General features: G+C 42.7%; 1 protein-coding gene across 1 annotated transcript in view; it reads left to right on the top strand.

Moving 5' to 3' along the window:
- CNBD1 (cyclic nucleotide binding domain containing 1) overlaps positions 1–15,051 on the top strand; it is a 131,449-nt gene that overhangs the window by 95,899 nt on the left and 20,499 nt on the right. Inside the window, exons 9-10 of the mRNA XM_035125618.2 lie at positions 10,804–10,913; positions 12,981–13,131. Of these exons, the coding sequence (XP_034981509.2) occupies positions 10,804–10,913; positions 12,981–13,131 (261 nt within the window). The remainder of the gene's footprint in view (positions 1–10,803; positions 10,914–12,980; positions 13,132–15,051) is intronic.

Genomic DNA, 15,051 nt, shown 5'->3' with positions numbered 1-15,051 from the left:
CGATTTTAGCGATTTTCACGCTTTGCGCATGCGCAGATCGCGCGATCGCGCGCGCGGCGCTTCTGCGCACACGCGCGCGGCGAAAACACTTCCGGGGTTGCGCAGTTCGTAACCCGAACTGTTCGCAAACCGAGGTGGTCGTAACCCGAGGTACGACTGTAGTTTAAAAGTGAATTGATTTTGGAATAAGGTGAAAATATGGAGGCTTATAGAGGGGGGGGAAATTAGGCACGGGAAGAAAAATTGGAGTTTGATTTTTTAGTGATTTAGATATTCGGTGAAAATGATAATAGTCAAGTTTTAAAATAGTATGAGGTATAAAGGTAATTATATTATAGATTAAGAAACTGTTGAAGAGGATAAAAAAGGGACGAAAACCGGGGAAGGGGGGAGGTCGGGGAAGCCCATAAAATATGGTTTATTAATTATGAGTGGGGGGGAAAAAAGATTATTTTTGTTTTTTTCTTCTTTTTCTTTTTTCTTCTTTTTTTGTCCTTTTTTCTTTTTTCTCTTTTTTATTCTTTTTGGTATGAGAATAGATGGTTGGATGGATGCCTTCCTGCGTACTGCCCTGATTTCCTGGAGCTCTCTGGTGGCAGGGGGGGGCTTTGGGGCAGGGGAGGGGGAGGAGGACAGAAATCCAACCATAAAATGGACCATCTCTGACTGTTCACCTGCGTGGGATACTTCTGTGGCAGGGGAGGACCCATGGAGGGGGGTGGGAAGAAGTTGGAAAAGGTGTTCATGTATGTACCGTTTTTTTTTTGTAATTTGTAAAATCAATAAAAATTATGTTAAAAAAAAAGGAATTCGTTCCTATTTTTTTCTTCAAAATATAGTCCGGCCCACCACATGGTCTGAAGGACGGTGGACCGGTCCATGGCTGAGAAAGCTTCCTGACCCCTGTGAGTCTGTGGCTTTTCAAACCCCCCACCATGGAGTCTCCATCACTCCCATTGCTATAGGATGACATCTACTGAGATTCAGGTGGTGCTGTGGTCTAAACCACCAAGCCTCTTGGGCTTGATGATCGTAAGGTCAGCAGTTCGAATCCGTGTGATGGGATGAGCTCCTGTTGCTCTGTTCCAGCTCATGCCATCCTAGCAGTTTGAAATCAGGCTGAAAATTAAGATGAACACCACACCACAGTCGACTGAACTTAACCATCCAGGGGTCCTTTACCTTTTGCTTTACCCACCTAGGATGATATCTACTGCTGCACCAAAGTTCTTGTCTTTCACAAAGTGATTTGTGCAGAAGTGCTATTGACTGTATTTTTCTCATCACTGAAGTTCAGTTGCATCTGCTGGGCTCTAGTGAGCCTGTTCGTTTCCTTTTGTGGGCAGACAGAACTAATATTGCCATGATTGTATTGCCTGTGACTCGCCAGGAAACTTTGGGTCAGGCGGAGCAAGCAAATGGGGGTGACAAGTTGGGATTTGTTGAGAGGTTGTGACATATTGCAACCTGGATAGAAAAGAGGTGTGAAAGCTCTCTAGGTCCTCAGCCTCAACAACACGCTCTTACAGTTCTGCCTGTAGTTTTCCTCAGGGCACCTTTGGAGCAAGTAGTTTCTGGAGTACATGCTTTGAAGGTGAAGTATGAAATCTAAATGCAGCTATATCAGTAAAACTACTCTCCTTTTTTGTGACGCAACTAAATTTCCTTTATAGTGACATAATAAAAAGAGTAGGGGGCGGGGAGAGAAACACTTGGTGGCAAGGACGTCCGGCCTGATATGTTAGGATCATATACTGATTAAATATTCTCCCAAACAACATTCAAATGTCAAGAACTCATCTTTCCTCCCCACTGGTTTAACATGTAAAAAAGGCCTTTAAACCGTTTTTAATCCAGCCTCTTATTTACATGATAAGCCACAACGATTCCTTTTATTAAGCATGGATTGCCTGCTTTGAAGCAGCTGGAATTCTTAATTCCACGAAATGGCAGTGCTGCCTCATCCCCTTTGGTATTCAAGAAGGTCATTCGTCTACTCATAGATTTCTTTGATGCTGCTCATATATATATGTATGAACCAGCGGTTTGAAGATAGCGAAATTCACTCTTGTGAGGGGTGGGGGGCAGCATAGTGCTCCGTCATCAGTTAAAATATTTGAATTAAGTTGTTCACAGTATGCCTTCTTCTGACCAATGCTGTCTGAGGGACATGTTTTAATGAAGCACCCCCCCCCCCCAATGAAATTGAGTGGGTGGGCAATGGACATGTTTTGAAACTTCGCATTTTCACTGGTGTAACTGAATGTTTAAAAGAATTCAAATACATGCCTAAGCATTTACTTATCTAGATGATTTATATACCACTGCATAGGCCACAGGATGATCTGCAATAAAAACGAATAGCTACAGTATATATTTTAAAACAGGCGTGACCAAACTTGGCCCTCCAGCTGTTTTGGGACTACAACTCCCATCATCCCTGGCTAACAGGACCAGTGGTCAGGGATGATGGGAATTGTGGTCCTAAAACATCTCAGTAGTAGAGAAAGAATCTACATGCAATGACCCACCGCTGAAAAAGTCATTTCTTGGGCCTTCACACCATGTATCTCATCCCATGTAGGAAACACCAGGAAGGCCTCATCTGCTGAACTTAGAAAAGGGACTGGTCAACATGGGGGAAAGGTGTTCTTGTTGTTTGCTGCAGGAGAAATAAAAATAGGTATAAAATCAGTCCAATCCTGAACATTCATACTAAATTTCCATACTGTCCTTCATCTGAAGATCATATGGAGGCTTACAATATAAAAAGGCACATGACCTCTGGACATGTAGCATCTACCTGGAATTTGTTTGTTTGCTTATTTCATTTAATTACTACCCTTCCTCCTAAAATGCCTAAGGTATTACACAGCATAAAATAAATACAGCCAATGATTAAAGGATCTACAAAATTGCAACATTAAAGAACAGTGGAACAATGCAGCATTTGCTTGCCTGTGTCATCTCCCTGCCTGCGTCTGTAGCTACAAAGTATTTGGCTTTATGAACACAACCTCAAATGATACAAATGGCAGTGGGTGATAGCAGAAAACTACTCCAAAACATTTACAGTTAATCTTAAATTATATAGATATAGATATGAAGCACATTGAGAAAGGGAAAAATGTCAAATTATACAACAGGAACCAATTTACTTTTATTTAGGAAGTATCTTCTCTTGGTATCTCCCTTATTGGCCACCACTATTCAGAATACATTGGCTTTTAAAAAATAAGATCGACACACAAAATCCTGAACTCAGCCAGTTTGGTGTTCCCCAATCCCCACCCCGATCTCAACCCTGGTTTAGGTATCAATCTCTACAAAATGGGCAGAGGTGCCAGCAACAGCGAAATCATTCCTAAATTGAAAAGTTTTAGGAAGTTGAAAGTTCCACCTTTGAGAAAGCCACGGGCCTGTAAATTTAGCAAATGTCAGTGCGTTCAGAAAAATAACAGATAAAATTATTGTGCCGTCACTGTAATTGAGAGCAGATCACAGGGACCCCAATAGAAAGATGTGGGAACATTGCAGTCTGTGCCCGACTTTCGTGGGTGTGTGCAGTACATGGAGTGACACACTCTTTTGCTGACAGTGACTTCATTGTGCAGATATGGAGATGGTGCTGCTCTGATAGACTTAGGGGAACACTGGCAAGGTCTAGGTCTGTTTGTGTGCTCATGGCTTACAACACTTCTTTCACACCTTATTACTTTCCTTAGAAAGATGTGCCTGTGCCCTTGTTTCGAGCACTTTCAGTAGACACTGAGATTACATTTCCTCCTCTGTTAAATCCCAGAAGATGTTTGGCATTCCAGCCAAAGTAAAGAAATAAAGGGAGTTCTTCAGTTTGCTCGGCATGAGGCCTTTTGTTCCCCACACTAACAGGGGACAATGGACAATTGGCTGTGGAAAGTAACCCTTTGTTCCAGATTTTTGGAATCTAACTCACACCCATATGCCAGCGTAATGACTGAACTGGTTTCACCTGGGAGGGACAGTCTTAGGAGTTGAAAGAAAAGCTACGGTAGGAGGTATATGGAAATTTTCACTTCACTTGGAACTGATTTGGATGGTAGGAAACTGAACGTTGCTGTACATTAAGTACCATGTTTGTTTCTGCACACCCAGTAACACCAGCTAAACCTGTACATTTGTGAATAAACACATTGGGTGGAATTCACCAATGAACCCCATCAGTGGAAGCCACACACAAGGGTTTCCACTCGTGTAATGGGGTTTCCCCCCATCTCCTCCCCTACACCCCCTACAGTTGGCTTGCAGGGGAAGGAGAACTTCAAAACAGCACATTTCAAGTAGATGTGCTTGTGCAAAGAGAATGCTGGGTTGCCTTTGGAAAGATGTGGGGAATCCCAAACACAGGGTGCCAAAATACATTTAAACCAGCTTAATGTTCATAGGGTTCATAGGGTAGTGGTGACTACCAGTTAATAATTAGTGGTCACAATTCAACAAAGTTGTCCAGGACATTTCTAGGTACGTCTGCTTTGAAGTGAATTCTATGATGTCAAAAGAGACCTGGTGTGTTTATGATTGCAGCCTTCAGTAACCCTCTCAGCTGTAGTGGTGGTATAGCTGCCAAGCCACAGTATTGTGTGTCACATCATTGGCACGGGAACAAGAATTCCTAGCAAAATAGTACTTATATAGGTACGTCGAGGGAAAGCCTTTCAAACAATTTCATTATGTGGAAATGATTGTTCTCTACTACTTCATCTTGCTTCAGAGCTTCTGGCAGAACTCACGTTGTTTTGTGAAGGAGCTGTAAAATACAAGTTTATTTTAAATCACCAAATGCTTTTAAAGGGCTCAGCAAGAGTTCAGACAAAAATGGAGGGGGGAGAATTTCCCCACTCTGGTTTAAGAAAGGAATGTGCTTGTGAATGTATTGATAAATCACTGGAGAAGCCCTATCTGTTGTGCTCAAAATTAGAGTAGAAATTAATAATGGTTGGTTCTACCGTGTTTCTCATATTTTAAGGCATCCCTACAAAATAAGGCATGGCAGGATTTTCCTGAGGTGGAAAAATATAAGGCATACCTCGAAAACAAGCCGTACCGGGTGGTGGAAGAAGGTCTGTGGCAAAGAAGGGTTGCTGCTGCCGCGTTAACCCCCGAGACCTGGCTGCAGCCTCAGCGCGCAGCGCGTGCAGCCCCAGGACCCGGCTGTAGCCTTTGCTTTGCGCGTGGACACCCGGGACCCGGCTGCAGCCTCAGCACGCAGCGCACGCAGCCCCAGGACCCGGCTGCAGCCTCTGCCTGCCGCGTGCGCAGCCCCAGGACCCGGCTGCAGCCTCTGCCTGCCGCGCGCGCAGCCTCAGGACCCGGCTGCAGCCTCTGCCTGCCGCGCGCGCAGCCCCAGGACCCGGCTGCAGCTTCTGCCTTCCGCGCATGCAGCCCCAGGACCCGGCTGCAGCCTCTGCCTGCCGCGCACGCAGCCCCAGGACCCGGCTGCAGCCTCTGCCTGCCGCGCGCGAAGACCCGGTGGGAGCAGGTCTGTGGTCTGTACAGATACCGGTACCGGTACTTATTTTTTAATTAAGACATCCCTTGAAAATAAGCCATGCTGTGTTTTTTTCAGGAAAAAATTAATATAAGACATGACTTATAATATGAGAAACACGGTAGGCCAGGCATCCCCAAACTTCGGCCCTCCAGATGTTTTAGACTACAATTCCCATCTTCCCCGACCACTGGTCCTGTTAGCTAGGGGTCATGGGAGTTGTAGGCCAAAACATCTGGAGGGCCAAAGTTTGGGGAGGCCTGTTCTAGGCTTTGGCCATTAATATAAAAGAACAGCAGAAATCCTACTTGGGACTGGGGAAAAGGGAGCCAGGAAAGTGCATTGCTATGATTTTTCACTGCTTCCTTTCCTTCCAAGGCAGGTTGTGCAGGAGAACTTCCCAGTAGCTCTAACCAAATGTATACAGAGATCGTGTGTGTGCATTTTCTGAATGAAGTTGAAGTTAATCCCCACTTTTGATCAGGACTGCAAACTTCCCTGGCGGTAATTGCCAACAAGGTCAAATCTGGCATCTTCGAGTCTGAATTCTAATTCCATTTATTTATTCATTATTATGCTCATAAGATACCCCATGAAATAAATGCTTTGGGCCTAGTACAGAAAAATAAAACGTAACGATAAAACAAAGATACAGTAAAAATCTGCAATAGGTTTAAAAACCCAGCGAGCATAAAAGCCAAGTATATAAAAAAACCAGCACATAGAAGGCGATAAAAAGCAAACGCGTGGCAATTGCTGCCAGACATGGAATTAAAAAACCACCCACTGGTTGGCATTTGTTATGATTCAGCGGTAAAATGCAGGTTTTCCCAGGGAAAGTTTTGCGACAGGGGAAAAAAACAACCAGTTTGACGTGGAGCTTTAAAGCCCAGACCTGTGCCTAGAATGGATGAACCCTTATACTTGTAGTGAAGACACAACCATATGGGCACCAGGCGAGCATCCCTAGGGAGAGCATTCCATAGCATAACACAAGATAAAGAACATTAAAGGATGTCCATGCCAGCCAATTATTGCATGCTTTATTTTCTTAGCTACCCTGCCCTGATTTGTGTTCCGCTTTTGACGGGTTTTTGCTCCCATGCACGGTACCTTCAGCAATGAGACACCTGCTGCAAAGGTACGTGCTGATTAGAGTCTACAGAAAATGAAGGAATAAAAGAACCAAGGGTTTTTAACAATGTGAGCCCATCACCGCTGCAGAAACAGGCTACAGGAATGCCTACAAAAATTAACTTTCTTGCCCTTTCCCTCTGTTGTTCAAGGTGTTAATTATGCAGCTGTGAAAGGGGTTGCTATGAATGAAAATGTTCCATGTATTTAGCTGTTCAAAACCAGGTTCTTCTTCCTGGCTACATGGCATTTCAGGGCTGTGCAACAAAAAGTTATAGAGTCTATGGGGGAAAGAAATAGATTTTATGACAAGTTTTATTTAAACCTGCAGATAAGCTGTCTGTTGGAATTCCGCCGTGGTGCAGCTCATTAGTTCTTCTGGTGGGAAAACCCATTGACTTATATATCCCCACATTTCCCTTCACCTTTGTTTAAGAGCATCAGGCATTTGTCTTAAGGCAGCAGCTCATTTTGCTCACAAATGTCTCTGGTAGCATGCCAGAATCGTAAGTCGTGGTGCACTGGCCACAAGGTTTGGTTCACACCTAGATCCAGCACTTCAGAAAACACTTTGGAGGCTTCCTGATCAGCTTTGGGTCTGAGACAGAGGCCACTATGGGGGTGGTGAGACTTCACTCCCCCCCCCAATATATTATTGGGAAATTTTTATCTAAATGGCCATAACCTTTTGACAAAAGTGGAAGAGATTTTGGAGGCATAGTTCACCTCTCCAGAGTGGATAGAGCTTGCCAAAATTGCAGGCAAACCAGTCCAGGTCTTTTCTTCCTTTTTGTTTGTGTTTGTCCTAAAGGTAAAGGGACCCCTGACCGTTAGGTCCAGTCGCGGATGACTCTGGTGTTGTGGTGCTCATCTCGCGTTATTGGCCGAGGGAGCCAGCGTTTGTCCACAGGCAGCTTCCAGGTCATGTGGCCAGCAGGACTAAGCCGCTTCTGGCGAACCAAAGCAGCACACAGAAATGCCGTTTACCTTCCTGCCGGAGCGTTACCTATTTACTTGCACTTCGATGTGCTTTTGAACTGCTAGGTTGGCAGGAGCAGGAACCAAGCAACAGGAGCTCACCCCATCGCGGGGATTCGAACCGCCGACCTTCTGATCGACAAGCCCTAGGCTCTGTGGTCCCACAGAGCCACCCGTGTCCCTTTTTGTCCCAGTCACCTTTAAAGTTTGCTTGTTTTTTGTTTAAAGGAAATGTCTATACCTTTTAAACTTTTTAAGGTAGAATTGGGTGACATTTGCAGGCAAGCTCATCCATTCTGAGGAGGCCAAATTTCAGAAAGAGATCTGCAGTGATTTTCCTGCAAGGACAGCTGCTAACAGTTTCAGAATGGAACTCACTTAATCTCCACATGTGTTTGGTGGGCAATTGGTTTGAAAATTGCAGAAATGAAGATAAAGCTGCTCAGCAGTTGTTTACAAGGCACACATTTAATTTTGGGGTAGATAATTTACCTTCCCAAAAGGCACTGGGTTTGGAAAGGCCAATAAAAGAACCTCTTCTGTTTGTAAGCTTGACCTCTCAGTTACAGTGGAGCTTTGTCCTTTTCATGTCTGCATCCTGGTATTTACCTCTACCCTCTAGCCCAGTTTGCCCTTTATATGTTAGAGACATTAGTTTCACTTTTAGAAGATACTTGGCTGGAGCTCTTTTCTATATCTGAGTCTCTGAGATACAAGGGAAGGAGGGATCCCCACTTCAATTCAGGATGCCTTGTACAGATCCCACTTCATCTTGGTCAAGCCCAGAATCTCTCCAAGCACTCCAGTTTATAATTTATCACAAGCCACTGCACATTCCTAGTTCCAAATTCAGGATGACATCAGTGTTATTCTGGAGTCGGCTTTATTCCTGGATATGTTAAACATTATTTATGGCTTGACAGAAGGAACAGAAATTTTGTTTCAGACCATGCAGTACTTGGGAGGATAAGGACCGCTTTGTGTATTATCCTGAAGCAGAGATAAAGAAAGTGTAAATGACACACATTCTTTTTCATGCTGGGCATCTTATATTACTGAATTGTGTTTTATGGTGTTGTTTTACAGAGAGAGTTGGGGTGCGTTACATAAAAATTGTTATTACTTTTTTTTAATGGCATTCTTTCTTTTTAAGAAGTCTGTTTGAATCTTAGAGTCACCTTGGACTTCATGGCACAGCCAGTATTTTTGTTATAAGTTATCCATAAATCTGGGTTAAATGATGAGTGGTGCTCAGTTCACAGCCACTTTGCATCAATAGGCTGTCACAAAGGAGCATATAATGGCAGCATTACACTTTGAAAGCATCTGCGTTTATTATTGCTATTTTTTTCCAGCCACGGAAAAATGTTAGGTGCCAACTCAAGCTGAGCATTCCAGCTGGTGTCGAGCAGGCAGATTCATAGCTTCGTTGACTTCAATAGAGCTTTCCTCTTGTATGCCCACATCAAATAAAAGTCTGCAGTGACTTTGCACTACGCCAATTCCATGGAGTCTGCCTTCTTCCCAGCTGTTCGGTCTCCCTACCTTATGTCCTGCCCTTGGTTTCCATTTGTACTGAACTAGTGACAATGTGGTGTTTGTGTCACTGTTTTCATTGTGGCAAAATGTCAGGGTTCTTTTGCAAAAGCCAATGTCAATAGTTCTTTTCCTGAAGGCCATATATACTCAATTTCTAATTGCAAAAGCCTGGCTTTCCCTTTTCCTTCTTCGCTTCCCTTGCCTGTTTTTTCCCCTGCTATTCAGGGTAGGTACAGAGCGAAAACAAGAAATATGATTTAAGGGTGCAATCATTCTGTTAATGCAAGAATGTACAGTTGTGCAATAGAACTTCTCCCTCATCTCCCTGCATGTGCCCTACCCACCCCAAATCTTCCTTGGGGAAGGAAGGGGCAAGTTCTGTTGCGCAAGTGTAAATATAATGGAATGGATTATAACAGTAGAGTAGGAACTTGCAGTCACTGCTTGAACCTGAAATTACTCTATTGACATCCAGCATACCATTTCTTTCAAAGTGGAATGATTCAGAAGCCTGTGCGCATATAGGTATGTGAGTGCATGCTACTCGTTCAGCCCGGACACTGAGATCCAGCGCCGAGGGCCTTCTGGCGGTTCCCTCATTGCAAGAAGTGAGGTTACAGGGAACCAGGCCCAAGGCCTTCTCAGTAGTGGCGCCCGCCCTGTGGAACACCCTCCCATCAGATGTCAAGGAAATAAACAACTATCTGACTTTTAGAAGACATCTGAAGGCAGCCCCTGTTTAGGGAAGTTTTTAATGTTTGATTTTTTTATCTTGTTTTTAATATTCTGCTGCGAGCCGCCTAGAGTGACTGGGGAGACCCAGCAAAATGGGTGGGGTATAAATAGTATATTATTATTTTATTATTATTACTGGATAAAACAGGCAAATTTGAAACAGTAGTCTTCAGGTTGGAGCATAATAAAACTGGATTAAATAAAGAAGTCTAGGGAGCATACATGATACACTTGTTTTGTGTTTTATGTATTGTTGGCCATCCCTGCCTAATTTAAGGCTCCACCCCGAAAGGCAGCATAAAACGTGCTTTAATATATAAATGAACCAAATATATTTAGGACCCATTCATCTGCAACCCTATGCATTTACTTGGGAGTAATCCCCAATGAACACAGGAGGACTTACATCCAGGTGAAAACATATATAGGCTTACCCTGCTAATCTGGAAAGACTTCCATCCTGGGTTCTATTCACTCATGTAGATTTGAAACTGGACTTGAATGCAGAATGTGTAGAGAACATTTTCTTTATCTTTCTGTTATCGCTATGTAAATATATTGAAGGGAAAACAAATGTGTTAAGTAATCTTGAGTGTGCCCTCCAGAAAGTATTTAATTTCAAGAAAAACAGAATAATATGCGAATGGATTTAATCCATAGCAGAGAAATAATAGTGGGGGTGGAGGGTGCTAAAGAACTTTCCTGCATCACTCATCCTTGATTCACCTTGGGAACAGATACATCCAAGGTAGGTGAGGTCAACATTCACTCCTTAGGGCAAAATATCATATAAAGGTTGCTTCATTTGGCATAATTCAAAATATCATTTAGCAAAAATTATTGTTGGTGGAGAAAACCATATATATACATATTTGCTATTTTTCTTGCAGTGCTTATGAAAGAAGGAGAATTAAGTGAATATGTTGGATTCATTAAGTCTGGAATTTGCAATGCTTACCAAATCATCCCGGCCCTTGTGAAGCGACCTTTGGGGAAAATGGTGAGGAATTACATTTTCGTCCATAATATCAGTTCTGGAAATCCTTTTGTTTTGTTGGATTACTTACTCAGTGAGCCAAAGTCATCTTGCTGCCTGACACAAAGGACAAAGTTTCACCCACCCACCCACCCTCAATTTCACATACAGAAGCTGACTGGACTGGCAGCTAAATCTTAACCTCAACACTGGTTCAGCATCGTCAGCAGCACTTGAGGGCAGTAGCTTCACTTACACAGGCACCCAGGCAAACTACAACAGCTCCACTCTTCTCTTTTCTCTGCTAAGGCTGGATGCAGTACACTCACACTATGATCCTTTCAATGCATATGAGGATGTTTCCTTTTTTCCAGGCATTTTAAATTCTATTATTATTATTATTATTATTATTATTATTATTATTATTATTATTATTGCAAAAGTACAAAAATAATCTTACTGTTTTTTCCTCCTGTCTCATACAGTTTGTCGCTGGTGGTTCTATCTCAGGGGTCAGCAAACTTTTTCAGTAGGGGGCCGGTCCACTGTCCCTCAGACCTTGTGGGGGGTTAGACTATATTTTTTTTGGGGGGGGGAATGAACAAATCCTTTGCCCCACAAATAATCCAGAGATGCATTTTAAATAAAAGGACACATTCTACTCATGTAAAATCACGCTGATTTAGAAGGCGATTGGGTCGGATCTGGCCCCCGGGCCTTAGTTTGCCAACCCCTTTTCTATCTTTTCTCTCCCCCCCCCTTGTGTTTGCTTTTTTTTGTTTCCTTGATTTATTATTATTATTTTTAATATGACTTTTAGGCACATTGCTCAGGGAATGTCAGTTATTGTGTGGAATCATGCTGCAAATAAAAAATAGCCTAGCTTCTAAACATTCACAATTTCTTAAGAACATATTTTGTGTTTTTAAATCTCTGCTGGTTCCCTGTCACCATAGTGTACGTGCCCTGAACCTGGATCTAGACATCCAGGGAATTTTCCTTTTATTCTCTAACCAAATTATACCAAAACCCAACAGTGTTGGGTATGACCCATTGAAGCTCTGTAATTTCAGGGGAGAGAGCTAAGGATGTGCTTAATTCTTATGCTGATGTCCCTGGCACTTATAAGTGCTTAATTGTGACAGCACTTTTTGTGCATTTTGTACATTTTTGTGCATATTTTGCATTCTATATCTGTAACTTTCTGTCTAGGTATTAAAAAATGTTATATTTGTGGTGACAATAAAATGCAACCACCCCCAAACTTGGTGTCTATCATTTGTACAGGAAATGAGTCACCCGGCACAGGAATATAGTTAAATGTTTCAAATGATAATGAAATTGAAGATCAAATGAGTCAGGACAACAGGTCTTTCCCAAAAGATTTTTGGGGATCCAGTGATAACCATGGCTATGTATGTTTACATTGCTAAAATGTAATTCTTCTCGATCCAGAATCCTTCATGCTCATCCTCAACATGCTTCTTTCAGTCTACATTGATTCTAAATCCTGCTGTTCACAAGAGATGAATGTGGTCGCTTGACAAGCTTTGGAAACCTCCCCTTGATTGAGTTATCCATACCTTTTCTTCCCTGTACATGCCCCAGCCGATGGAAGAAGAAAGTAGGAAGTGGTGATTGAAGTCTTGCTAGACCCCCATCCACAATGTCCTTGGGTGGATGTGGATACAAATACCATATTGCTGGGACTTCCTACATCTGTTTTCAAAAGAATTAATCTGCATTGAGCATTTATTTTCAGAATGAAGCCAGTTTCTCAAGAAGGGCTTTTCAGGGAGAAACTTAGATCTAGATGGTGTGGGGAGTACTAAGGCTCCATTGATTCTAGGATAAGATGTGCGCACACAGCCTAAAGCACTTTGCAAATGTTATAAAAAGCCCCCATATGTTCCTAAAAGTTTCAGACAAGCTCACACTTCCATTAGCTTCTCAGCCAGAATTTTGCACCATACCAAGGGCAATCAGCCCATACAGTTTTTGCGATTTATCATATAAATTGTATGTTGTGCATTTTCTAGTCCTAAATATGTGCTGAAGAAACAAACAGTATGGGTTCATGTTTCAAAACAGATGAAGCATATGAAACAAGTCCTCATTGGCCGACTGCATCCAGGAGACTCCTTTGGAGAAGTAAGCGTTCTCCATCAGACCCCATCTACATGTACTCTGAAAGCAGGAACGCCTGTTGAACTAGGAATTATTGATGCTGCAGACATACATGGTAAATCCTAATGCATTGCTTTCCTTTCTTTTAATATAGTTGCTTTAAGTACTCATCTTGTTTTGTTTGCACAAAGTTTGCAGGGAGATTAGATGATGTAAGCTATTTTTTGAGCATGCATTCTGTTTGTTTGTGGGAGCAGATGAAGTAAGATAGATGAAGTATCATGAAAGTCATATCCCACTTTTCAGTATATCCCACTAGAAAATAGCAACAGTCTGGAAGTGCCCTAAGCCTTTTCCCTTCACTCCTCTTTGTGTTTTATGTTTTATCTAGTTAGGAATAAAAACATTTTCCATATTCCATTCCTTTATTGTTTTTCTGGTTCATTGTGTTCTGCATCCATGCACTCCTTTTAAATTTTGGTTTAATGAGGATAATTTCTGAAATTAATTTCAGAACTGGAACGCACACACTTTTTGATAAAGTTTGCAGTTACTTTACGTTCTTTCGCCTGCTCTACATATGTGCATTGAAAGAACACTGCCCAGAAAAGTAATAATAATAAGTTGTTAATCGCTGTCTCATCAAAATTATTTGTGTGTGGTGTTTTACCAGTGTTGTTAAACACCCTGCAACAGGATCTTGATACATCCTGACAAAAAAACGTATTTGCTTACCTTGATTTTTATTTTTATTTTAGGAGAGAGGTTTCCATCTGCGCAGAAGTGTTTGTGAATGATTGGTCAATAATTGCATCACAATTGTTACTTTGCAGCATTTTTTCAGTGGTCTCATGAACATTGGCAATGTAGAAGGGATTGGAGGGGATGTGAAGGAACTGATAGCTGTAGCAAACTATGCACTTTGTATAAAATTCAAGATGATGGCGAGTTCCTAATGTATCAGTTTGTCTATGAAAACGAGGCCAGATAATTCAGAATTCCAAAATCTGGACAGAAATTCAAAGGAGGAGAATTTGAGAAGCATCCCTAGATTTAAAAGATGCTGGAAATTAGACTGCACTCACAGGAAGCTTATATGAAAATGGTCCTAATGAATTGTTGCTGCTCTGGATGCTCCCAGGCATTTGTTGAAACTTGATAAGTCTACATGCCTAGGAGAACACAGGGAGCCCATGTAAGTGTGAGATATTAGTTCTATGCGGAGGCATTTGTTGTTTAGTCATTTAGTCGTGTCCGACTCTTCGTGACCCATGGACCAGAGCACGCTAGGAACTCCTGTCTTGCACTGCCTCCCGCAGCTTGGTCAAACTCATGTTTGTACCGGTAGCTTCGAGAACACTGTCCAACATGGGTGTACCCAGCATGGGGCAGGGGGGGCAGCTGCCCCCTGGAAGCAGGGCAGCTGGAGAGGACAGGCAGGGACGCTGCCTGCTGTGCTCCGCCTCAGCCTGCTTGGCTGAAGCAAAACGGCAGCAGCGGCAGCAAAGCTGCCTCTGTTGGAAAAAATCTGGACCTGGGCTAACTTCAGCCCACACTCCTTCAAGTCACAGCGAGCACAGCACAGAAAGTGCTGCCCCACAATGCTCTGCGGCACCTCATTTGCATACATGTTTTGATGTGGTAAAAAGCAGCTTGGGAATTGAACCCTGGGCTCTGTGTGTGGGAAATTTGTGCTCTGCCACTGAGCTGTGGTGGTGTAAGACCCTTTGGGATTTTGTATCAGTTCTCCAATCCATAGCCACATGAAAGAAGAAATTGCTCTGCCATACATAGGCTATAAATATACACAGCCATTAGATCACTAGATTAATCTCTGTGTTATAAAATGCAGCTTGTGGGGAAGCCTAAGCTAGGACCAAAACAGTTACTTAGGAAAGGCAGCACTGGTAGTGATGTCCTTTCAGGTACTTATTTCATAAAGTTCTTAACCAGCTGTGCCTTGGGCCTGGCAATAATAACATCTTATAACATTTGAGTTGTTAACCTTTCATGCCCTGGCTAAAATCCAATACCG

The sequence above is a fragment of the Zootoca vivipara genome, chromosome 8, assembly GCF_963506605.1.
Source record: "Zootoca vivipara chromosome 8, rZooViv1.1, whole genome shotgun sequence".
Taxonomy (NCBI): domain Eukaryota; kingdom Metazoa; phylum Chordata; class Lepidosauria; order Squamata; family Lacertidae; genus Zootoca; species Zootoca vivipara.
Note: the sequence above shows the minus strand (reverse complement) of the source record. Positions and strands in the feature narration are given on the sequence as shown.